This window comes from Oryctolagus cuniculus, chromosome 15, assembly GCF_964237555.1.
Source record: "Oryctolagus cuniculus chromosome 15, mOryCun1.1, whole genome shotgun sequence".
Lineage (NCBI taxonomy): Eukaryota > Metazoa > Chordata > Mammalia > Lagomorpha > Leporidae > Oryctolagus > Oryctolagus cuniculus.
The window spans coordinates 38,626,981-38,651,587 of record NC_091446.1 but is presented as its reverse complement, the minus strand read 5'-3'; the positions used below and the strand labels follow the sequence as shown (position 1 = coordinate 38,651,587).

The 24,607-nt window shown below is 41.8% G+C and overlaps 1 protein-coding gene across 4 annotated transcripts in view; it reads left to right on the top strand.

Annotated features, from left to right (window-relative positions):
• Nucleotides 1-15,524, top strand: part of TNKS2 (tankyrase 2) — a 65,473-nt gene extending 49,949 nt beyond the window's left edge. For 2 of the 4 annotated variants that reach the window (XM_070057626.1, XM_008270190.4), the window contains 7 exons: nt 168-288; nt 4,328-4,392; nt 5,543-5,617; nt 8,070-8,175; nt 9,523-9,709; nt 12,072-12,228; nt 13,099-15,524. In XM_070057626.1, coding sequence (XP_069913727.1) covers nt 168-288; nt 4,328-4,392; nt 5,543-5,617; nt 8,070-8,175; nt 9,523-9,709; nt 12,072-12,228; nt 13,099-13,161 — 774 coding nt within the window. In that variant the 3' untranslated portion in view covers nt 13,162-15,524. Of the gene's footprint in view, nt 1-167; nt 289-4,294; nt 4,393-5,542; nt 5,618-8,069; nt 8,176-9,522; nt 9,710-12,071; nt 12,229-13,098 lie in introns of all 4 variants that reach the window. The other 2 variants (XM_008270191.4, XM_002718506.5) reach the window with 1 other exon arrangement.
• The last annotated feature ends 9,083 nt before the right edge of the window (nt 15,525-24,607 follow it).

Genomic DNA, 24,607 nt, shown 5'->3' with positions numbered 1-24,607 from the left:
CAACGTTTCCAGTTAATTTTAGTTGAACAACTGACTTGTTTCCATTTCTAAGCTGCTCAAAGTAATTCGAAGTAAATACATGAATCTAACACATATGAGAATACCAGTATTTGAATGTCCACCAAATGAGTAAGCATTCTAAATAGTTTTATCTTCTTTTTTGTAAGATCACTTTGGATGTGCTTGTTGAGATGGGACACAAGGAGCTGAAGGAGATTGGAATCAATGCTTATGGACATAGACACAAGCTAATTAAAGGAGTTGAGAGACTTATCTCTGGACAGCAAGGTATTTCATTTAATAATTATTGTCATCAGTTTAACAGTTTGCACAAAGGCAGGCCCTCGTGTATGAAGTGATAGTTTTTGAATCTGTATGACTGAATAATGGGATCTGTTTAATAGGAAAAACACTAATTAGGATTTAGGAAACCTAATATCCACTAAACTTTCTGAGCTGCTGCTGTTCACTATGTGAATCTTGGTAAAATTTTTGAGCTGTTCAGAAATTTTGGGATTGCTTTAGCTGTTGAATATTAGGAAATTTGATGAGATGATTCCTGACATAGTTATTTTATGATTCTAAAGTATCTGAAACATGAATTAACTCATTTCCTGTGGTAATAGAATAGCTAATAATAGGTTTCAGGCTGGCTCATAAAATGAAGTAGTAAATTTCTTTCTGTCCCTCCTTCCCTCCCTCCCTCTCTTTAAAATTTATTTATTTGAGAGGCAAGGAGGGAGGAAGGGAAGGAGAGAGGGAGGGAAAAAGGAAGGGAGGGAGAGATCTTCCACCTGTTGGTTTACTCCCCAAATGGCTGCAATGGTGAAGGCTGGGCCAGGCTGAGGCCAGGAGCTTCTTGGAGCTTCTTCCGGGTCTCCCACATGGGTTGCAAGGGCCCAAGCACTCAGGTCATCTTCCACTGCTTTCCCAGGCACATTAGCAGGGAGTTGGTTTGTAATTGGAGCAGTCAGTACTCAAACCGGGGTCCATATAGAATGCTAGCAATGCAGGCAGCGGCTTAACCTGCTGCGCCACAGCACCAGCCCTTGTAGTAAGTTTCTTAAACAGCTAAAAATAAGAACTCATGGAATAAAAATACTGGAAAACAATGTTGCTGCAGCTGAGGAAAGTAAACCAAAAAAAAAAAAGTTGAAAAATTATTTTAATACTCCTTAACATTGGTTTAGCAAAAATACACTTCATGTGTACCAGGTCTGGGTTTAGAAAGATGAATTGTTTTGTTTTAACCTCTTTTTCAAAAACATATTATAATTAAAGTCTTGTCTGTGCAACTAGAGTTAAAGAGAAACTGCCTTTTGCAGAAATGAAGGAATTTTTAGGGATGAATATGTGCTAACCTGAGTCCACCTCTTGAAGAAATAAGAGCACATCCAAAATTAGGTAATGGTAGCTAATGAATGATTTAAACTGATATTCTAGAATGAGATCATTTTAAGGTAGATGTACCTTACTTGCTTGGTAGTGACCAGAGCAGAGTGTTTTAAATGTGAGATAGTCTTGGCTCTTTCTAGGATAATAAAATTTTAGAAGACGAATCGGCAGGAACCCTAGAATATCAGCATACAATATAAATAACATTAAAAATAGAAAGAGGAAATAGACCCCAGTTGTAGACCACCATTGTGACTCTGCTAGAATAATACCAGTCTGCTGTGATAGCAGTTACAGGGGAGTACTGGAATAACAGGGTCTTTTAGGAAAGAGGCAGGGTGAAAAGTAAGGCAGACAGGTTTGGTTTTTCTTGTAAATTTTTTATCTTACATTTATTTTACAAACCCTGATGTCAGGGACTGACTTAGGAGGGAGCTGCTCTGCCACGCACAAAACCCAACCCAGAAGTAGGTCATCTGTGAGTGGTTTAGCACCAGGTTCTTCACAAACAAGCACTGTGGGTAGTGCTAGATTGCAGCCCCTCTTCTGGCGGCACCCAGTTCCCAGGACAAGAGCTCTCCTCACCTGATCCCAATCTCAATGTGCAGTATGTCTGCCAGCGGGGGATCAGCTGTCCAAGGCCAACCGAACCTCTACCGTTTTCCTTCCGCCTGTGCAAAATTCTGATTTAGAGGCTTCACCCCTTTGACTGCTCAGCCAAGCGTGTGTACCAAATGTCTGAACCTGTTTTTGTGTATTAAACACATCATAGTAACCAGGACTGCATTGAAAGTATACAAATAAAGATACTGCCTCCAGAAGCATAAGTGACTCCATGCCTTCTCTGTAGTCCTGCTGTCACTGAAACATAAAGCTACAGTTGTATAGAAGCACTCATTCCCACTAGAAGAAACTGTCCTAGGACAGAATGGTTGTGTCTGATCCAGCCTATCAGCATCAGTTTCCTACACAAGATTACACTTTCCCCATCTTTATTTGAAGCCAGTATTTCATAGTTGTGCCTGATTTGCAAAGGGGAACCATTAGCTACCTATGGTGATCTTCTAAGTCTTAATTTTGCTGACTTACCTATCATTCAGCACGTTGAGTCACTAGATTACTGGAGCTGATTTTTCAGTAGTGATAAACATCTTCTTGGGCCTTAGTCAAGTACTTGTCAGTCTTGATTCTGTAAAATATTCTCCAGATGGTCTCCATAATTCCTGCAGATAATGTAACTCAACTACTCTTACAAGTCTGCATGAGAATCTGACTTGTGGTGATACTTCTATTCTTGAGACAATACCTCAGAATGAAACTGGTGCTCTCATTATCCAGAGAAAACCCTCTGGGCACTGATCCAGTAGTAAAGGATTTAACCCTGATCTGTTGTTGTAGAAAGCTTGTAGATATTAAAGGAGAGTTGTGTTACAAATATGTCGAAGAAATTGAAAAATTCTGCTGAAAATTACATTTAAAAAGCTTTTGTGGGGCCGGCGCTGTGGCACAGTGGGTTAAAGCCCTGGCCTGAAGCGCTGGCATCCCTTATGGGCGCCGGTTCGAGTCCCAGCTGCTCCTCTTCCGATCCAGCTCTCTTCTGTGGCCTGGGAAAGCAGTAGAAGATGGCCCAAGGCCTTGGGCCCCTGCACCCGCATGGGAGACCTGGAAGAAGCTCCTGACTCCTGGCTTCAGATCAGTGCAGCTCCAGCCGTTGCGGCCATCTAGGGAGTGAACCAGCAGATGGAAGACCTATCTCTCTCTCTCTCTCTCTCTCTCTCTGCCTCTCTCTGTAACTGTCTTTCAAATAAATAAAATAAATCTTAAAAAAAAAAAAGCTAGCCGGCGCCGTGGCTCAATAGGCTAATCCTCCACCTTGCGGCGCCGGCACACCGGGTTCTAGTCCCGGTTGGGGCGCCGGATTCTGTCCCGGTTGCCCCTCTTCCAGGCCAGCTCTCTGCTATGGCCAGGGAGTGCAGTGGAGGATGGCCCAGGTGCTTGGGCCCTGCACCCCATGGGAGACCAGGAAAAGCACCTGGCTCCTGGCTCCTGCCAGGATCAGCGCGGTGCGCCGGCTGCAGCGGCGGCCATTGGAGGGTGAACCAGCGGCAAAAGGAAGACCTTTCTCTCTCTGTCTCTCTCTCTCACTGTCCACTCTGCCTGTCAAAAATAAAAAAAAAAAAAAAAAAAAAAAAAAAAAAAAAAAAAAAGCTTTTGTTAAGGCAAAGATGACAAAAAAGTGATGGGTTTATCCTGACCATTGACATTCAGAAAATGTGACAAATTCTTAGCTGAAATAAAGAATCCATCCATTATGGGTCAGACAGAGCATTCAGTAGTTAGGTAATAAACTTTATAGTCTTCTCTTTCCAGGTTTTACAATTACATGAACCGACTATGCACGTTTCATAATTCTTCCCTCTGTTTACACAAAGACTAAAGGGATTAAGTGCTGAAAGTGCTGCATGTTTAGTAAAGGAAGTTATTTGAAGAAGAAAATGTTTTATTAATTCATTAAGAATGAAAGATAGAAAGATTTTCTGAAATACTACAAAACTCTTAAAACTATCAGGTCAAAGATTGGTAGTCTCAATGTGGTAATAAGTCCTGATTTCAATCCTGGAGCAGAGAAAGGACACTGGTAAGGAAAATCAAATGAAGTCTGAGTTTCACTTAAGTTTTGACAATGTGCTGTGGTTGTATAAAATGGTAACTTAAGGGGAAGTTGGGTGAATGGTACACAGGAATGCTACTTTCCTATAAATCTATTCCAAATCATCTATTCCTATAAATATTCCAAAACAAAGGTTTGTAAGAATCAGTAGTAAGCCCAGTGGCTATTCTTGGGTGTGTTCATTGTGTTACTGGCCATTTTTCTTTACCTTCGAATTTCATGTTTCAGGTCTTAACCCATATTTAACTTTGAACACCGCAGGCAGTGGAACAGTTCTCATAGATCTGTCTCCTGACGATAAAGAGTTTCAGTCTGTGGAGGAAGAGGTATGTTTATGTATCTTAAATGACTGCAGAAGATAAATTCTGCTGCATGTGTTACTGGTTCCATTGCTGAATTTCTTGGACGTTCTGGATTTGTTTGAACATGGAGTGTGATCTTAAGCTTGTCCTTCTACCACCTGGAAAATTTTTTTAGTTTAACTTTATTTGAAAAGCAGAGCAACAAAGAATTTCCATCTGCTGCTTCACTCCCCCACGTGGCCACAATAGCCAGATCTGAGCCAGACCAAAGCCAGGAACCAGGAATTCACATGAGTGGCAGGGGTCCAGATCCTTCCCAGGCACATTAGAAGGAAGCTGTGTTGGAAAAAGAGCAACCACGACTATAACTGGCCTTCCAAAATGGGATGCTGGCATCACAAGTAGTGGCTTAACCTGCTGCACCACAATGCCAGTCCACCATCTGGAAAATCTTAAAATCTAGCTTTTAACATTGAAATCTACTTCCTTGATCATCTTAACTCCAGTTACTTGGTTTTCAGCACTACAGTTAAAACTAACACAGAATAACATTGGTAAAGAGGTTGCTGTCTTTTAAAAGTAAACAGTAACTTTTACTCCTTTCATGAAGGAGTTGCAAAGCCAAGTATCTCAGACAGGACCCAGAACAGGTGAATACTACTTGCCCAGCAGGATTTTCTTCCAGCTTTCTCTGTAAAGAACTTTTGGATCAACTGAAGTGTTTGAATAGTACCCTCCTTACACCTCCTTACACTTTGAAGAAAACATACCTTATATGTAAGTTGAGCAGAGATCCAAAGTTGAGTGAAACTTAGTTCTAAAACTCAGTTCACTAGCTCTTGAGGAAACACATGTTGTGCTTTAGTACACCAAAATCAATAGGAACAAATCCTTGTTTTGTTTGAGCATGTCTAGTTAGCCTTATATGTGTAGCTCATCTTGCATACTCTCGTTCCTTTAGTTTGCATTATATAATACCCTCCTATAGTTTCCAGACTGATTAATAAATGTCTAGAATATAACATTCACAAGTTTATAAATCCCATATCCTGTAGACAATAAGAATGTTATAAGTTTTATATTATCAAAAATAAAATCAGTAGAGAATCTTGTTCCAATATCAGAGAAGACATAAAAGTTAATGCACATATGTTTCAAATTATTTTTCAATCAGATGCAAAGTACAGTCCGTGAACACAGAGATGGAGGTCATGCAGGCGGAATCTTCAATAGATATAATATTCTAAAGGTAATGTATTAGTGAAAATGAAGTTTCCTGAGACCATAGTTTTTAGAGTTTGAAGTTTCATAAGAATATAATGTGTCTAGCCAAACAGATCTTTTTTTTTTTTTTTTTTTTAAGATTTTATTTATTTGAAAGAGTTACAGAGAGAGGCGGAGACAGAGAGAAAGATCTTCTATCCGATGGTTCACTCCCCAGATGGCCACAACGGCCAGAGCTGCGCCAGTCCGAAGCCGGGAGCCAGGAGCTTCTTCCAGGTCTCCCATGCGGGTGCAGGGGCCCAAGGCCTTGGGCCATCTTCTTCTGCTTTCCCAGGCCACAGCAGAGAGCTGGATCAGAAGTGGAGCAGCCAGGACTAGAACCAATGCCCATATGGGATGCTGACGCTTCAGGCCAGTGCTTTAACCCACTGTGCCACAGCGCCAGCCCCGTGCTGAACAGATCTTTTAATAAGCCATAATAATTCAGCCTTGTTGAACATACTCAAGTTTGGCATTATTCTTTGTCATAGGGTAATAATAAATCTTGTAGGTTCCAGACTTTAAACATATAGAACATCATTACAATACTCTATTGTAACAAAAAAAAAAAAAAAAAAAAACTATATTGTAACAAAATTTTAAAAACTACCTTTTTTATGGTTTACAAAAGGACCCTAATCTTTGTAGTTATATCATGGTTTTTAAAAAATAATTTTTTAAGATTTATTCATTTATTCATTTGAAAGAGTTATAGGGAGATCTTCCATCTGCTGGTTCATTCCCCCAGATGGCCTTAGCAGCCAGGGCTGTGTGAGACCAAAGATTGAAACTTCATCATGTCTCCCACATGCATGGCAAGAACCCATATACTTGGATTGTCATCCACCGCCTTCTCAGGCACATCAGCAGGAAGCTGGATTGGAAGCAGAGTAGTTAGGACTCAAATCGGCGCTGAAATATGGGATGTGGATGTCCCAGTTGGCAATTTAACCCACTGTGCCACAGTGCCCACTCATGTTCGTGGCTTGTTTTTTTTTTTGTTTAAGAGACAGGAGGACAAAGAGAAAGAGCTCCTATCCATTGTTTCATTCTCCAGATGTCTACAAATGGGCTGGTCCATGCTGTAGCCAGGAGCTGGGAACCCAATCCAAGTCCCCTGTATGGGTGGCAGGGATCCAACTACTGAGCCATTACCTGCTGCTTCCCAGAGTGCACGTTAGCAGGAAGTTAGAACTGGGCAGAATCAAGACTCAAATCCAAGCACTCTGGTATGGGGTATGAGTGTCTCAGCAGGTGTCCTAATTGCCAGGCCAAACACCTGGCCCTGTATTTTTTTTTTCTTAAATCCTATGTCCACTACAGGTTTCTAGGAATCCCCAGACATTCCACCTTTTTATAAACTTCAGTAGTACTTTCTGTTCATCTTTTCTGAGAAACAACCTTTAAAAATATTTTTGCATTATTCTGTGAGAATCCTTTCTTGATGATTTCAGTTACTTTTCTGTTTTTTTTTTTTTTTTTTTTTTTTTTTTTTTTTTTTTTTTTTTTTGACAGGCAGAGTGGACAGTGAGAGAGAGAGACAGAGAGAGAAAGGTCTTCCTTTGCCGCTGGTTCACCCTCCAATGGCCGCCGCTGCAGCCGGCGCACCGCGCTGATCCTGGCAGGAGCCAGGAGCCAGGTGCTTTTTTTCCTGGTCTCCCATGGGGTGCAGGGCCCAAGCACCTGGGCCATCCTCTACTGCACTCCCTGGCCATAGCAGAGAGCTGGCCTGGAAGAGGGGCAACCGGGACAGAATCCGGCGCCCCGACCGGGACTAGAACCCGGTGTGCCGGCGCCACAAGGTGGAGGATTAGCCTATTGAGCCACGGCGCCGGCTAGTTACTTTTCTGAAGACCTTTTCCAACTTTGCTGTTTTTCTTGAGCTATAGCAATCCAAATTAGATACCATACTGGATTGCATAATGACTTTGCGTTAACTACATGGAAAAATTCTCAGTAGTAATTGTAAAAGTGAGACAATCGGAATTAAAATGTGGTAAATGTCTTCTTTTTTCTTAAGATCTAATTTATTTAAAAGGCAAAATTACAACAGATTAAGATAGTACTTTGAGCTAGATAAAGCAGGGAGGAAGAAACATTGTCTTTCTAATGCTTGATAAAGAACTCCACATTTCTGATTCAGGGTGTTTTACTAATTTTAAATTAATAAGAATGGAAGTGCTGTAATCACTTAGCGGTAGTCTCAGTCTTTGCATGTGGCCATATGTAGCCTTTCTGGCTTTGGCATTTTTAATTTCCAACTTCATAATTTGGGACACAGTGTTTTCAGTAGACTAAAATGATACATGTATGTCTTACATTTCAGAGAAAAGTTGTGCTTCTCTTCTGGCTAATTATGTATCCCATATTTTGGTTAAGATGAAGTATTTAAATAAAGATTAAGACCTGAAGATTTTATTTTTCTGGTTTTTTGATAGATTCAGAAAGTTTGTAATAAGAAACTATGGGAGAGATATACTCACCGGAGAAAAGAAGTCTCTGAAGAAAACCACAACCATGCAAATGAAAGGATGCTGTTTCATGGTAAGATTGCTTTCCCTTAATTCTACCACTGTCCTGTATTTTAGGGTAGATTTCTTTTTTAAAGATTTACTTGGGGCCGACGACGCTGTGGCATAGCGGGTAAAGCCGCCACCTGCGGTGCTGGCATCCCATATGGGCGCCAATTTAAGTCCTGGCTGCTCGACTTCCAGTCCAGCTCTCTGCTGTGGCCTGGGAAAGCAGTGAAAATGGCCCAGCTCCCTGGGCTCCTGTGCCCATGTGGGAGACCCAGAGGAGAATCCTGGTTCCTGGATTCGGATCAGCGCAACTCCAGCTGGCTCCTAGCTTTGGATTGGCGCAGTGCACCGACCACACCGGCTATTTGGGAGGTGAACCAATGGAAAAGGTTTCTCTCTGTTTCTCTCTCTCTCACTGTCTAACTCCGCCTGTAAAAACAAAAAATAAAAATAAAAAAATAAACCTGACAGGGGCCAGAACTGTGGCATAGTAGGTTAATCCTCCGCCTGTGATACCAGCGTCCTATATGGATGCCGGTTCTAGTCCCGGCTGCTCCTCTTCTGATCCATGGCTATGACCTGGGAAAGCAGTGGAAGATGGCCCAAGTGCTTGGGCCCCTGCACCCATGTGAGAGAACAGGAGGAAGCACCTGGCTCCTGGCTTCAGCCTGCCCAAACCCTGGCTGTGGCGGCCATTTAGGGAGTGAACCAGCAGACGGAAGACCTTTCTGTCTGTCTCTCCCTCTCACTGTCTGTATCTCTACTTCTCAAATAAATAAAAATCTTAAAAAAAATAAAAATAAAAATAAATCTGACAGTAAATTTTGGATTTACATTCATTTTTTGAACTTTGGAGTACATTTTATGATTTATACTTTATGGTTATAATATGATTACCATAAGGGCAAAAATAAATATGGATGTTGACTGTTAATGTTGTTTTAAGATCACTCTGAGAAATTGTGTTTTGTTAACTAATTGATTGAGTATAAAATTGAAGTGAGGCCTGAAGATCACTACAGAAAACTACATTCATCCTTTTCTGATTTTGATTCTGAACATCTTAAACTACATTTAACTTCAATGTTCACAAAGTGATACCTGTGGTTGAATCATGAACTCCAATTTTTATTTTTTGAAGCTTTCTGATTATTTATGTCTTAAGTTGTTGAGAGAGTGAAACAGTGAAAGGAGCGCTGTCTCCCTTTTAAGTAAAGGAAATAGAATAATGAACTGACAGTTAACTTAACCTTTATTGGTTTTGGCTTTGTGGTGGTGGTGGTATATATTTAAGAATTTAACCTCAAAAAGGCTTTAGTTCTTTTTCTAAGATAAGTTTTAAGTTATTGTTACCCATCTGTGTGTATTTCAGGCTCTCCCTTTGTGAATGCAATTATCCATAAAGGCTTTGATGAAAGGCACGCGTACATAGGTGGCATGTTTGGAGCTGGGATTTATTTTGCTGAAAACTCTTCCAAAAGCAATCAGTATGTATATGGAATTGGAGGAGGTACTGGGTGTCCAGTTCACAAAGACAGATCTTGTTATATTTGCCACAGGTAAGAGAATATTTGTTCTCATTTATTTTGATAAAAATCAGAAAAGAACTAGTTACATATTTGAGAAATTTGGGGACCAGGTAATATTTTGGACAGCTAGTAATCCAAGATACATATATTTTAGGTTGCATTTGGATCTCATTAGCTATAGTAACTAATATTTATTATATGACCTTTATGGAAAACACTTCTTACTTAATGTAATTAACTCACTTAATCATTAGAATACCTAGTGCTTCAAAGGATGCTAAATTGGAGGTGGACAACTGGTGCAGTGGTTAAGGAACTGCTTGGAATGCCCACGTCCCATATGGGAATACCTGGATTAAAGTCCTGACTCCAGTTCTGATGTCAGCTTCCTTGCTCATGTGCACCTCGGGAGGCAGCAGGTGATGACTCAAGTACATGGGTCTCTGCCACCCACTTGGGAGACCCAGATTGAGCTCCTGGCTCCTGACTTCAGCCTGGCCCAGCCCCAGCTGTTGCAGGCATTTAGAGTGTGAACCAGCAAATGAAATATCTCTATTTCTCTACCATTCAAAATGAAATTAATTAAATTTTTTTAAATGCTGAATAAAAAAATAACATTGAGGCCAGCACTGCAGCTCACTAGGCTAATCCTCCGCCTTGCGGCGCCGGCACACCGGGTTCTAGTCCCGGTCAGGGCGCCGGATTCTGTCCCGGTTGCCCCTCTTCCAGGCCAGCTCTCTGCTGTGGCCCGGGAGTGCAGTGGAGGATGGCCCAAGTGCTTGGGCCCTGCACCCCATGGGAGACCAGGAGAAGTACCTGGCTCCTGCCATCAGATCAGCGCGGTGCGGCGGCCATTGGAGGGTGAACCAACGGCAAAGGAAGCCCTTTCTCCCTGTCTCTCTCTCACTATCCACTCTGCTTGTCAAAAAAAAAAAAAAAATTGAGGGGCTGGCACTGTGGAATAGCGGGTAAAGCTGTCATATGTAGCACCGGCATCCCAAATTGGGCACCAGTTTGAGCCCTGACTGCCCCAGTTCTGATCCAGCTCCCTGCTAATGCACCTGAGAAAGCAGCAGCAGATGGCCCAAGTCCTTGGGCCCCTGCACCCATGTGGGAGACCCAGAAGAAGCTCCTGGCTCCTGACTTCACTCTGGCCTAGACCTGGCCACTGTGGCCATTTTGGGAAGTGGACCAGCAAATGGAAGATATTTCTCTCTCTCTCTCTCTCTCTTTCTCTCTCTTTCTCTTTCTCTCTCTCACTCACTCACTCACTCACTCTACCTTTCAAGTAAATTAAATAAATCTTAAAAAAGAAAGAAAGAAAAAGATAATACTGAGCATGAGAGAGATTTTATTGTAGCCCTTGAATGCTATAGGACTGTGAGTTAAGACGTTAGAATTCAGGAGTGGGCATTTGGCCTGGCAGAAGTTAAGACACCAGTTAAGATAAGTACGTTGCACGTCATAGTAACTGGGTTTAGTTCCTGTTCTGGCTCCTTTGTCCATCTTCCCAGCAATGCAGACCCTGGGAGGCAGTGGTGATGGCTCATGTTAGTGGGTTCGTTACATCCATATGGGAGTCCCAGATTGAGTTCCTGCCTGAGTCCCCAGGCCCAAGTCCCAGCTGGTACAGGCCTTTGGAGAATAAATCAGTATATGGGATTCTCTTGCTCTCTCTTACATATATAAACATAATTATATTTTATCTATCTATATGTATGTATGTATTAAATGTAATTTTAAAGCAAGAGACAAGTGAAATCTCCCCTCTGCTGGTTCATCCCCTAAATGCCCACAACAACCAAGGCTGAAGCAGGCCAAAGCCAGGGATCAGGTACTCAGTCTAGATGTCCCATATGGATGGTAGGAACCAACCACTTGAGCCTCCCAGGTGGGCGTTTTCAAGAAATTGGTTCTGGAGCTGAGCTAGGACTCAGACCCAAGCACTCCAGTATGGCATGTAGGCATTCCAAGTAGCATCTTAACCACTGTGCCAAAAGCCTGCCCCTGCCCCTCAAGTATATTTTGAAGATGGAAGCAACTTAGTTGGATAAATGTCCAGTTTTGCAAGCCACCACTTAGAAACCCCTTGAATTGTTCCTTGTTCCCTCTTGGCCTATGATTTTTATGTTTTTGCTGGAATTACAAATAAGATCTTAAAAGTCTGAATCTCTATAATGTCATTACATTTTTCAGGTTTTGTAGTTAAAAGATTAAATCAATAAGGGTAGTAGAAGACATTCTTACAAAGTTCTTTTAAGAGTAGAAAGGTATAAATAATTATAAATGTTACATATGAATACATTGTAAAGCTATGAGTATACACAAATAATAACTCGTATTTACATGTCAGATTTGTCTTCAAGCTGATCTTTTCCTTTCTCTACCATAGACAGCTGCTCTTTTGCCGAGTAACCTTGGGAAAGTCTTTCCTGCAGTTTAGTGCAATGAAAATGGCACATTCTCCTCCAGGTCACCACTCAGTCACTGGTCGACCCAGTGTCAATGGCCTAGCCTTAGCCGAATATGTTATTTACAGAGGAGAGCAGGTAACACTTTTTTTTTTTTTTTTTTTTTGCCTGTATTTAAAAATAGTATCCGGCCACATTTTAAATTCTTTCTAATCTCTTAAATTGGCAAAGTACATTGCCTTAAGACCTGCATTTTTTGAATGTTTATGTGGAAATAATTTCAGACTTGAAAAGTTTTGAAAATAGTAGAGAATTCCTTTTTGCCCTTTACCTAATTTTCCAAATCTTAATATTTTATTCTCTCCCTTTCCTCTGTCATCCTCTCTCACTCACACCCTCCTTCTCCATGTGTATATATGAGCATATTATTTTTTGTGAACTGTTTGAGAGTAAGTTACAGGCATGTCTCTTTGTCCTTAAATTGTACTTGAGTTGAGTGTGTATTTCCTAAAAACAAGAACATCTAAAATTACCAAAATCAGAAAAATACCTTTGATATTACTGTATGTATTCTGCAGACTGTATTCATATTTTTCCAGTTGTACTAAATCTTTTTTTAGCTCCCGTAAAATATAATTAATCACATTCGTGCATTTAATAGTTAACCCATCTGTCTGTAGCAAAGAAGGATATGTTGATAATTCCTGCTGTCAGTGACACACATCTAGTCAGGAGCAGTACTAGGACAGTGTTCTGAACTGAGGGTAGGTTTCAGAATCACCTCAGTTAGGAAAAACAGTTTCCATAGTGTTCATCCTAGACCCGCTGATGTAGCGTGTAAAGGAAAGGATTGGAATCATGATAGGGAGGTTTGGAGAAAATACCCCTAGACATCCACAACACTAATTTAGAACCTCCTCCCTAAAGATCCTATAGGAATCCTGTGGGAAGTCTGCTTGTCCTTCAAATCATTTGTTTACCAATAACTGATTAATCTTTCTTTTCCAGGCTTATCCTGAATATTTAATTACTTACCAGATTGTGAGGCCTGAAGGTATGGTTGATGGATAAATAGTTCTTTTAGGAAACTAATTCCCTGAACCTAAAATCATCAAGACAACTGGTGGCCTCTAAGTTACCCTTCTTTGCTGAACAAGTAATCTTGTCCACAGGCCTATGGCAGAAGGCTAAAAAGTATGAAAGAAGTTTAACATTCTGAGTTGATAGAGCTTTAAAAATGTACAGTGTTTTCTAAATAGTTCCTGTTTTTCAGCACTTTAACAGATGCCATTCCAGGTTAAACTGGGTTTTGTCTGTACTAAATTATGAACAGAGTTAACTTGAATCTTTTATACATTATGCATTGATTCTAACAAAAACTTGTAATGCCCTCAACAGAACTCGTTTTATTAATACAGTACTGTGTTCTTTAAAGCACAGGATTTACACTGAATACAATTTCATTTGTAAAACTGTAAATAAGAGCTTTTGTACTAGCCCAATATTTATTTACATTGCTTTGTAATATAAATCTACTGCTTTAGAACTACAGCGGTTTACACAGTTACACGTATTGCTCGTCTGTACTTCATCTTGCATTGTTATGATTGAGTGATCACGTTTGATTCCAGAGGCTATGTTGAGTTGTTGGAGAAGATTGATTTATCAGATTTAATTTGCTGATGGAAACATGTGTCTCCCGTTAGAAATTTTTTTAATAACTTACTTTATAAATACTCTGGGATTTCTAATTTGTGATGCCTTTGTATCTCTAAGACACACATTCCAAAGAGCTCTAACTATGATAGGTTCTGATTACTAAAGAAGGTTCTTTACTGGCCTCAAACTCTAGGTTTTGCATTGGAAAATTTTCTGATGTCCTTCTGCAAAAATTAAAGCAATTGCTCTTGTTTTTAGAGAGGCTAAATCTTGCTTATGGGCAATTATGTTGTTTTCATGAAATGTAAATAGGAAGTTAAATTTCAGAGAAAGGAAGAGTAATTCTGGATAATTTCCCACTCTGTTTTAATTAACTAAAGTCTAAAAGGGGGAAAAAATAACAAATGGGAATGGGTAGTTCTTTATTCTAAGTATTTTTTCCCTATTCTTTTTTCTTAATCTTATTGTTGTATCTGTAGCCAATCTATACATCATTGGTAGAGTCAGAACCATAAAATAATAATAGGTGTCTGTTGTCTCCTGGCCTCCTGAATGGGCAGGTGCAGTGACACAGGCACTTCCTGCCTTTCTATGACATTATGCCCTCTTGAAAATACACTTCCAGTTTGTGCACCTCCTGATGACCAGGCGTGTATTTCAGTTTGGCAGCTGTGGAAGGAAGTGCTAATCTCTTAAAACACCATTCCTGGCTATTTGTTAAGGCAAAACTCTCTTCCATGAATTCTGCTCAAGCATCTTGTACAGAGACATGCATTACAGCTTGACAGTCTAGTTGCTTTGTTGACTCTAGCTCCCTCAGAAATAAAGGAAAGGTTTTAACCCACTTAAGTCTTTGCAAAAGAGGAAATTCTCCCCTCTCTACCAATTGTTTTGTTTCATATTTCATTTAGTCTCTAAATTAACTGGCCCTTTGCAGCCACTTGAATATAAAGTGCTAGAAGATCATGTTACCCATCCTGAATAATGGTTAATCAAAGTAAATGCCTATCTAGGGTTATTTCTGTGGTAAAAATTTTGATCATTATTTAAGAGGCCAAATCCTGACTTTGAATTATTTTTATATAGCTCTCTAATAATTGCAGATACGATCCTAAAGTCATTTCTTGAAACACAAATGGATTATGCCAAATTTTATATAAATTTTTCAGGTTCTCTAGGTATCCAAGTTTTATAATTAGAAGATACTAAGATGACTTATTAGGGTCTGTATTTACATATCTCTCAACAGTTAGCCCATCTTACTCACCCTGTGAGTGAGTCTGGAACTGCTTGTCATGTAAAATCATTCTAGTCCAGGAGTTTACAATACTACAAACTGTATTATTTCATCTAGTCCATTGCTTAATTTGTGTGTCATTTTTCCATGAATGATTATATTGTGGTTACTATGTTAGCATGACAGTATTTCAGATAGCTTTGTGTTGGGTGGTTGGGTATGAGGTTTTGTTTTTGGTTTTTTGGTTTTTTAAGTACTTTGCATGAAATATCTCACTTTATAATGATGGAATTGCTTTTTCTTTTTGTCTTGTGATTTTATTTTTGAAGTGAAATTTAATTTGTTGTGCAAGTAGTACTATTATACCCATCTTGAGTGTCTTACTTGTACTGTATCACATTCCATACCCTCATTTTATTCTTAATAAACTGTTCACTTGTTTTTCTGAATAGCACGGTAATTACTGAAATAGTATAAATGTGTTGAATGGTTTTTGAGAAAATGGATTGAGGTTACAATAAACCACATTTGCAGGAAAGCAAAGTAGTTCTGAGTCTAATAGTGATAAAGAGTGAAGTTTAAAGTTTGAAATGTTGAATGTTGTGACCAATACTTATATATTTTCTTAAGATGAAAGTAGCTGAGGTTGGCATGGCACACAGGTTAAGCTGCTAGCTGCAACCTCAGAGTCTCATATCAGAATGCTGGTTCCAGTCCCAACAACTCCACTTCCAGTCCTGTTTCCTGCTAATTAAGTGGGAGACCAGGAGTTCCTGGCTCTTGGCTTTGGACTGGTCCAGCCCTGGCTATTGTGGCCATTTGGGGAGTGAACCAGCAGATAGAAGATCTCTGATCTCTGCCCCCTCCCCTTTTTCTCTCTTCCTGCTTCCCTTCTCACTCTGTTATCTTTTAATTAAATAAATCTTTAAAAAGAAATTATAGAAAATATATTTCAAATTTAAGTATGCTTGTGTGTGATCAATTCTCTGCTTTCCATAATAAGAGAATGTTGGTGCGAATAACCCGTAAGTCATTTGACTTGGAAATACATTTCAGCAGCTATCTTCCTGCTTTATTTAGGATAATATTAAAGTGTTTGTTGTTTCCTGAGCTTGCATGCCAATGTGTGATGTGATCCAGTTGTTTGCAGGTTGATGAAGCAAGAAAATATGCAAATAAATTTCCCAAGTTTCCTGTGATTAGTTCTCCTGACTGTGCCTTTACCTATTGTCTTGTCCTGTTAGAGAATTGGTGCGACAGAAGAAGCAACTAGTGGTGTCCATTCTTCATCAAGAGAACTGGCAGATTCCTAAAAAGTGAAACTGTAATATGCCCTTACACTCTCTCCTGAATTTCCACACCCTTCCCTTTTCATACTTGCTAGCTTAGGCAGACAGTGACCCAAAATACTGAATCCATCCCTAGAAAGTTCTTGCTCACCAGAGATGAGCCACCATTATCAGAAATGTCTTCTCCACTTGATTACCTACTCAACACTCATCAAACTAATGACACAAGTATATACAAAGCCCCCAAAAGTAGTCTTGTCACTATACTGTAGCTTGTGCTACACAGAAGTGTGGTCTATATACTTTGTTACCAGCCCATGGGGAGATAAATGCAAAAAGGGGAAACTTAGAAACTTTATAGCAATTTGATGTTGCTATAATATTTGTTATTCCTTTTACAAAAATGTTGGCCTGTAACAATTTAGAAATTAAGAGGGGAAAAAAAAGGTCCTTCACACATAATTCAAAGGTTTTAAGAAAAGTACCCACCTTGTGTACCAGTGTGGGGAGCAGGGCCTGTCTCCCGCAACATGGCAAAATAAGTACTGAGACTACCGAGACTAGACTAGACTATTGAGACTAACTCTGTGCACCTGATCTCCCACCATATGGCGCTGAGAGGGAGTAAACAAATCTTACACAGCTGCTTCGTCAATTAGCTGATTCCTGATCCAACCTCTGATTGGAGGAGAACAGTGTGCTCAGCACGTGGGCAGCAGAGCACGGATTGGTGGGAGAGGACTATAGAGGCGTGATAGAAGCGGCGCGGAGGAATTCGCTTATGTGCCGAGAGGTGTCGCAGACATCTCACACCACGCGCAGAAAGAATAACAAGAATGCGGACACACACCAAGTGGAATGTGGTTAGAATGCGGTTAGCACAGGAGCAAACTTGAGCGCACAACGCAGAGCCATTCGCTTAAACAACAGCGTCCGGTCCGGTGTCGTTCTCCCGCGAGCCCATGGAGGAGCAACAACCAGTAGACCCAATACCTAGCTTATGTATACACACAGAGTATAGTCCCTCAGTAAATTTTTTGTTAAGTGAATAAGTGGAGATTGAATGATCTGGGCCCTTAGGGTCATGAATCTGAATTTGAATTTTTACCCTGTGCCTCACCAACTGTATGATTGTGAATAAATTGCATTTTTAAGTTTTACAGTATTGACCTCACCTCATAGGGGAGTTGAGAGAAAATCTGCTGTACGTGCCTCCAAGTACCTGGTGATAACTGGTTCTCATAACTAATGCTGTTTCTCTGCATAAGCCAGGACTGGTGGCTTGAGTTTTTTGACTTAATCTTGGAGACAGAACATAGAATCTCAGCCACTAATGCCTTTGTGCTAAGAAGCTTCAAATGGCCGGTGCTGCAGCTCACTTGGCTGATCCTCCGCCTGCAGCGCCGGCACCCCGGGTTCTAGTTCCAGTTGGAGCGCCGGATTTCTGTCCTGGTTGCTCCTCTTCCAGGCCAGCTCTCTGCTGTGGCCCGGGAAGGTGGTGGAGGATGTCCCAAGTGCTTGGACCCTGCCCCCACATGGGAGACCAGGAGGAAGCACCTGGCTCCTGGCTTCGGATCAGCACAGCGCGCCAGCTGTGGTGGCCATTGGGGGGTGAACCAATGGCAAAGGAAGACCTTTCTCTCTCTCTCCCACTCACTCTCTCTCACTGTCTAGCTCTGCCTGTCAAAAAAAAAAAAAAAAAAAACTTCAAATCTTAAATATAGAAATCCCTATATACCTGAGATTTTTAATTTGAACATTAGCATTATAAGAACACAGACAGCGGGCAGGAGAAGGAAGACATACCTACAAACCAAGTTAAACAGTGTTTCTATGGAAAGGACAAGTCCAACTCAATGGGCTGACTCATCAGAGACTGAAGGCAGTCCACCATGAGCACCAATCAGTAAACACAATCTTGGAAGATTAGTTCTTCCACAGACTAATTACAATAACTAAAGAATAAATATGCTTAAAATTATTGAAGTGGGGATGGGGGTAAAACAAAGCATTAAAACCATTGCGCAAGATGATGCCAGGAAGAAGGCCAAGTAGATTTGGAAAGTCTTTAGAACTAAAAAATACATTAAGAAATTTAAAGTGAGCGGTCAAGCCTTTGACCTAGCAGTTTCATGCTCACATCCCACATTAAAGCACTTGGGTTGGAGTTCCATAGGTCTGGCTCATGGTTTCCAGCTTCCTACCAAGATAGACCCTGTGAGGCGTTGATAATAATGGCGCAAGTTGTTGAGTGTCTGCCACCCACGTAGGCAATCTGGATTGGTGTGCCCAGTCTCTGCCTACCTGTCTGTCTCTGCCTCTCAAACAGATTTTCTTTTCAATCTCCCTTGAAATTTGAGTGTAGTGTATATTTGTAACAAGAAAATGTCATTGAGGGGCCACTATCATAAATACTTTCTAAGTATTTTTTCTATTCCAGGCACTGTATTACACACCAGACAGAAGACTAAGAAATGTGGTAAAGACAGACTTAGGAAGGTAAAGGAGGGGACCAGAAATAGGTATGCTGACTAGTCAACTGATACAAAAGACTGTAGACTGAGAAGATAGATTAGCCAACCTCTAAATGGTCAGCTTATTAGAAATCTGACCACATGTCAAAATGAGTTTAGTAATATTTTGTTATTTCTGAGATGACAATTTCTGAAAAATACAGAAACTAATTGGTGAAAGACCTATGGAAGGTAGCATGTGGAAAGTTTCCATCTGGGCACCTGGCCTCTGGTAAGTGCTGTGTAAATGGTTAAAGGGTTCAGAAGAACCACTAGGACTTTTATTCTAGTCAGAGAATTGTTTACTACAGAAGGATTTGCATGACAGATCAAGGAGACCAAAAAAAATTTTGTGAAAGACTGAATAACATAACATATCTAGTTGTGTATAAAACTATATTCCCCCACTTCAGGCCAGCACTGTGGCTCACTTGGCTAATCCTCTGCCTGCGGCACTGGTATCCCATATGGGCGCCGGGTTCTAGTCCCGGTTGCTCCTCTTCCAGTCCAACTCTCTGCTGTGGCCCGGAAGGGTAGTGGAGGATGGCTCAAGGCTTGGGCCCCAGCACCAGCATAGGACACCAGAAAGAAGCACCTGGCTCCTGGCTTTGCATCAGAGCAGCGCTGGCCGTAGCAGCCATTTGGGGAGTGAACCAACTCTGTCTCTGACTGTCTATAACTCTACCTGTCAAATTAAAAAAATAATAATAATACTGTATTCCCCAGAAGCTTATGTGTTTTTTCCCCCAAGTGTTCGAGGAACATTCACAAAAATTGTCCATGTAGTAGACCATAAGAACGATCTTAAGTTCAAAAAACTAAAAGCAAGTCTCTGATCATAATGATCAAAACTAAATTTAAAACAGAGTAAAAAATCTCAAAAGCTAAAGGGAGGTTTATCGCCAGATAGAAAATTTTAAGGAATTTTCAAAGACTGCTCATATTCATGAAAATAAACCTGGAAACCTACCTAGATGAAACCTAGAATAATAATCTAGTAAAACATAATTGATCAAAACCAACCCCAGGAAAGAGAGCAAATCTAAACAAACCACATGCTGAAGAAGAAATAATGTCAAAAGCTATCCCCATATCCTGGATGAGTTTCACACATAAATTGCGACGAACCATTAAGGAACCGAAGTTATTTAAACAGTTCTACAGTGAGTGAAAACTTCCAACATAAAATTACTGCAAACTTCAACATGGTAATACAAAAAGGGATAACTAATACATAAATCTTTAAAATAATTTCAGACAAAGTCCAGAACATAATTATACCATAGATGCAGAGATAACCACAAATGGGCATGAGAAGACTCTGGGGTGATAGGAATGTTAACCCTGTTTTTAAAACGTGGTATGTAATGACCAGTTGGAGTTTATATGAGAAAAGCAGGCATGGTTTGCCATTGGGCAGTAATATACTTTCACCTTGTCAGTACAGCTCATGGGGCAAAAATCAGATGATAATCCCCATGGATTCTGAAAAGGCCCTTGTTCTACATTCATATGTATGTGTATATTCATGTTCATCTGTATGTGATAGAAGCAGATATGTCCAGATGCAATGTATGTAAGTCAGTCTTTAAAAATTTTAGCCCCAGAACTAGTCCTTTAATCTCATTTGTCCATGAACTTTTTGAAGTTCCCTCATACAAGCCAAAAATCAGCCTCATGCTTAATGGAAGGACACTAGAAACATTTAAGCCAAGAACTTAAGACTGTCCACTGTCACTGATAGACATTGTTCTGTAGTTACTAACTGATGCTGTTAGGAGAAACAAAAGTTAGCAATCTTTTAAAGACTCATTTATTTGAAAAGCAGAGAGAAAGAGATAGAGGCCTTCCATCTGCTGGTACACGCCCCAGATGGCCACAACTGCCAGAGCTGGGCCAATCCAAAGCCAGGATCCAGGAGTTTCTTCTGGGTCTCCCATGTGCATGCAGGGGCCCAAGGACGTGGGCCATCTTCTGCTTTCCCAGGCCATAGCAAAGAGCTGGATCAGAAATAGAGCAGGCGGGACAGGAACTGGCAACCATAGGGGATGCTGGCACTGCAGGTGGCAGCTTTACCCGCTATGCCATAGCACCAGCCCCAAAAGTTAGCAGTCTTTTTTTTTTTTTTTTTTTTTGACAGAGTGGACAGAGAGAAAGGTCTTCCTTTTGCCATTGGTTCACCCTCCAATGGCCGCCGCGGCTGGCGCGCTGCGCTGATCCGATGGCAGGAGCCAGGTACTTATCCTGGTCTCCCATGGGATGCAGGGCCCAAGTACTTGGGCCATCCTCCACTGCACTCCCTGGCCACAGCAGAGAGCTGGCCTGGAAGAGGGACAACCGGGACAGAATCCGGCGCCCCGACCAGGGCTAGAACCCGGAGTGCCGGCACTGCAAGGCGGAGGATTAGCCTAGTGAGCCGCGGCGCCGGCCAAGTTGGCAGTCTTAAAGGAGAAAGTAAAATTATTTTTGCTTCCAGGTAATATAAAAAACTCCCAAGAAAATAAATTGAAAAACCATTTCAAACAAGAAAATTTAGTAAGCTGGGTGAGTTTTAATAAAAATCAGAGGCTGGCGCCGCGGCTCACTAGGCTAATCCTCCGCCTTGCGGCGCTGGCACACCGGGTTCTAGTCCCAGTCAGGGCGCCGGATTCTGTCCCGGTTGCCCCTCTTCCAGGCCAGCTCTCTCTATGGCCCGGGAGTGCAGTGGAGGATGGCCCAAGTACTTGGCCCTGCACCCCATGGGAGACCAGGAGAAGCACCTGGCTCCTGCCATCGGATCAGTGCAGCACGCCGGCCGCGGCAGCCATTGGAGGGTGAACCAATGGCAAAAGGAAGACCTTACTCTCTGTCTCTCTGTCTCTCTCTCTCTCTCTCTCTCTCTCACTGTCCACTCTGCCTGTCAAGATAAATAAATTAATTAATTAAATTAAAAAAGAAAAATCAGTGTCCTTTGTATATACACATAAAAAGGAATTATACAGGCAAATGAGGCACAGGAAGTTAGGCTGCCACTTTGGGATGTCCACATCCCATATCTGAGTGCCTCACTTAAGTCCTGGTCACACTCTGCTTCCTGCACATGTGCCCAGGAGCGACTTAACCATTGGCCGCAACGGCTGGAGCTGTGCCAATCTGAACCCAGGAGCTTCTTCCTGGTCTCCCACATGGGTGCAGGGGCCCAAGGACTTAGGCTATCTTCCACTGCTTTCCCAGGCCATAGCAGAGAGCTGGATTGGAAGTGGAGCAACCAGGACTAGAACCGGCACCCATATGGCTTGCCGGAGCTTCAGGCCAGGGTGGACCCGCTGCGCCACAGCGCTGGCCCCTGAAAACTTTTTAAATGCGACTATCCATGGCACTCGCAAAGTCTCCATATTGTACATAAAAAGCATTGTATATGTAACATGAAATTGGAACAGACTTTGTGACCCAGTGAGTTAAGCTGTTGGTTGGGGTCCTCACATCCCATATCAGAGTGCCAGTTCAGCCCTGGCTACTTGATTTCCAATCTATCTCCCTGCTAATGCTCCTGGGAAAGCAGTGAATAATCACCCAAGCGTTTGGGTCCCTGCCACCCATGTGGGAGGCTTATTGGATTTCTTGGCTCCTGGCTTCCACCTAGCCTAGGCTAGGCTGTTAGGGGCAATTAAGGAGTGAACTAGTATATTCAAGATATCTCCCCTCTCCCCCCTCACTCTGCCTTTTTTTTTTTTTTTTTTAAGTTTTATTTATTTGAAAGGCAGAGTTAGAGAGATGCAGAGGCAGAGAGAGGTCTTCCATCTGCTGGTTCACTTCCTCAGGTGGCCGCAGTGGCCAGAACTGTGCCAATCTGAAGCCAGGAGTTTCTTCCGGGTCTCCCACACAGGTGCAGGGGCCCAAGGACTTGAGCCATCTTCTACTTTCCCAGGCCATAGCAGAGAGCTGGATTAGAAGTGGAGCAGCCGGGACACAAACCAGCGCCCATATGGGATGCCAGCACTGCAGACGGCAGCTTTACCTGCTATGCCACAGTGCCAGCTCTACTCTGCCTTTCAAATAAATGAGTTTCTTTTTATTAAAAAAAAAAAAACAGTTCTATATAAGATATAATGGAAGAAATCCCTTTTATAACAAGAGGCACACAATAAGGCTAGAGCAAATATAATGCCATATGCTGTTCTTATAAAAAAAAAAAAAAGTTCAAAACTGTGTTGATTCCATTTCTCCCTAAATAAATTATCAGCCCATTTTGGGGAAGAAGAGATGATACCAATTTACCAATTTTAAAGTTAGTATGGAAAAATAAAGATACAGGATTCTTAATAAAAAATTATCTGGAGGACTACCTATTGCAGGGATACTAGCCATATCAGATGTAAAGATAACTTTCAGGCTACTGTTACTAAACAGTAATAACAGCAATTACACTAACCAACAGAATGGAAGAGAGAATCCCTAGGTGGTCTCAAATCCACAGTATGCGGTAAAGATAGTTGCTACAGACTGAATTTTTTCCCCTCAAAATGCATATGATGAATCCCAACCCCTGATGTGATGATATTTGAAGGTAGAGCCTTTGGGGAGTGATGAGGTTTAGATGCGGTTATGAAGGTGGGGGTTCACCCCCCTCCCCGTTCCAAACTCCTGCCCTGTGAGAACCGTGACAAAGCAACTGTGTGCACCCCAGGAAGAGAACCCTCACCAGAACCCAGCCATACTGACACTGGTCTCAGTCTTCTAGCCTCCAGAACTGTGAGAAAATTAATTTCTATGTCTGGTATTTTGTTGTGCCATCCGGAGTTAGCTGAGACAGTAGGGTAATATGTGATTGTGGGGAAGCAGATGGTGTCTTACTGGGAGCCAGCTGCAAAAAGTAACATTGAACCCAACCTTCTTCATTCCATCCAAATGCACTTTAGATGAGTCTGATATAAAACAGAAGATGCCTGATTTGTCCCTACGTGGCCTGCTCTGCATCCCTGTGGCACCATTTCGGCTCTAGCCCTGGCTCCCGGTGTTCTGGCCCCTCCAGCCTTCTCAGAACACACACACATGCTGTCCACGGGGCCTTCACAGTCACTATTTCTAGAATGTCCCTTCAACATATCCCCGCTGATTACTCTCCCAGCTCCCTCCCCACTGTTCAAATATCACCATCGCCTCCCAGGGAGGCCTTCTTTGTGGGATGTGGGCATCTTAACCAGTAGGCTAACCTCCTGCTCCAGAACCACAACATTTTTTTACTTATTTTTGAAATGTGAGAGGCCGGCAGAGCTCGCATCTGCTGATTGATTTCCCAAATGCCCGCAATAGCCAGCGCTGGGCCAGGATGAAGCCAGAGGAAAGCAGGAACTCAGTCAGGTCTTCCGTGTGAGTGTCAGGCTCACACGTGCAACTGTCACCTGCTGCTTCCAGGGTGTGCATTAGCAGCAGAGCCATGACTTGAATCCCAGGCACTCTGATACGGGACAAAGGCATCCCAGCCAGCAGCTTAACCACTAGGCCAACGGCTGCCGCTGGACCATCTTGTTCTGGATTCCATACATTGCCCCTTCTCCCCCACATAGCTCCCAGTCCTCTCACTGATGGTTCACCCCTGTAGCACTAACCTCATTCTAAACTGAGTGTCACTTACTATAGTTTACTGTAAGCTTCACAACGATGAGTTCCACTCATCTAGAACAGTGCCTGCCGTATAAATGGTGCTCAATAAATACTCAGTAAGTGAATGATCTTTACTTGGTTCTCACCATTATCTGGAGAGAGGGATAGCTAATAGTGGTACTGTCATCACTTACAGTAACAGTGCAGTCACTAACCAGACCCACTACCAACGGTAC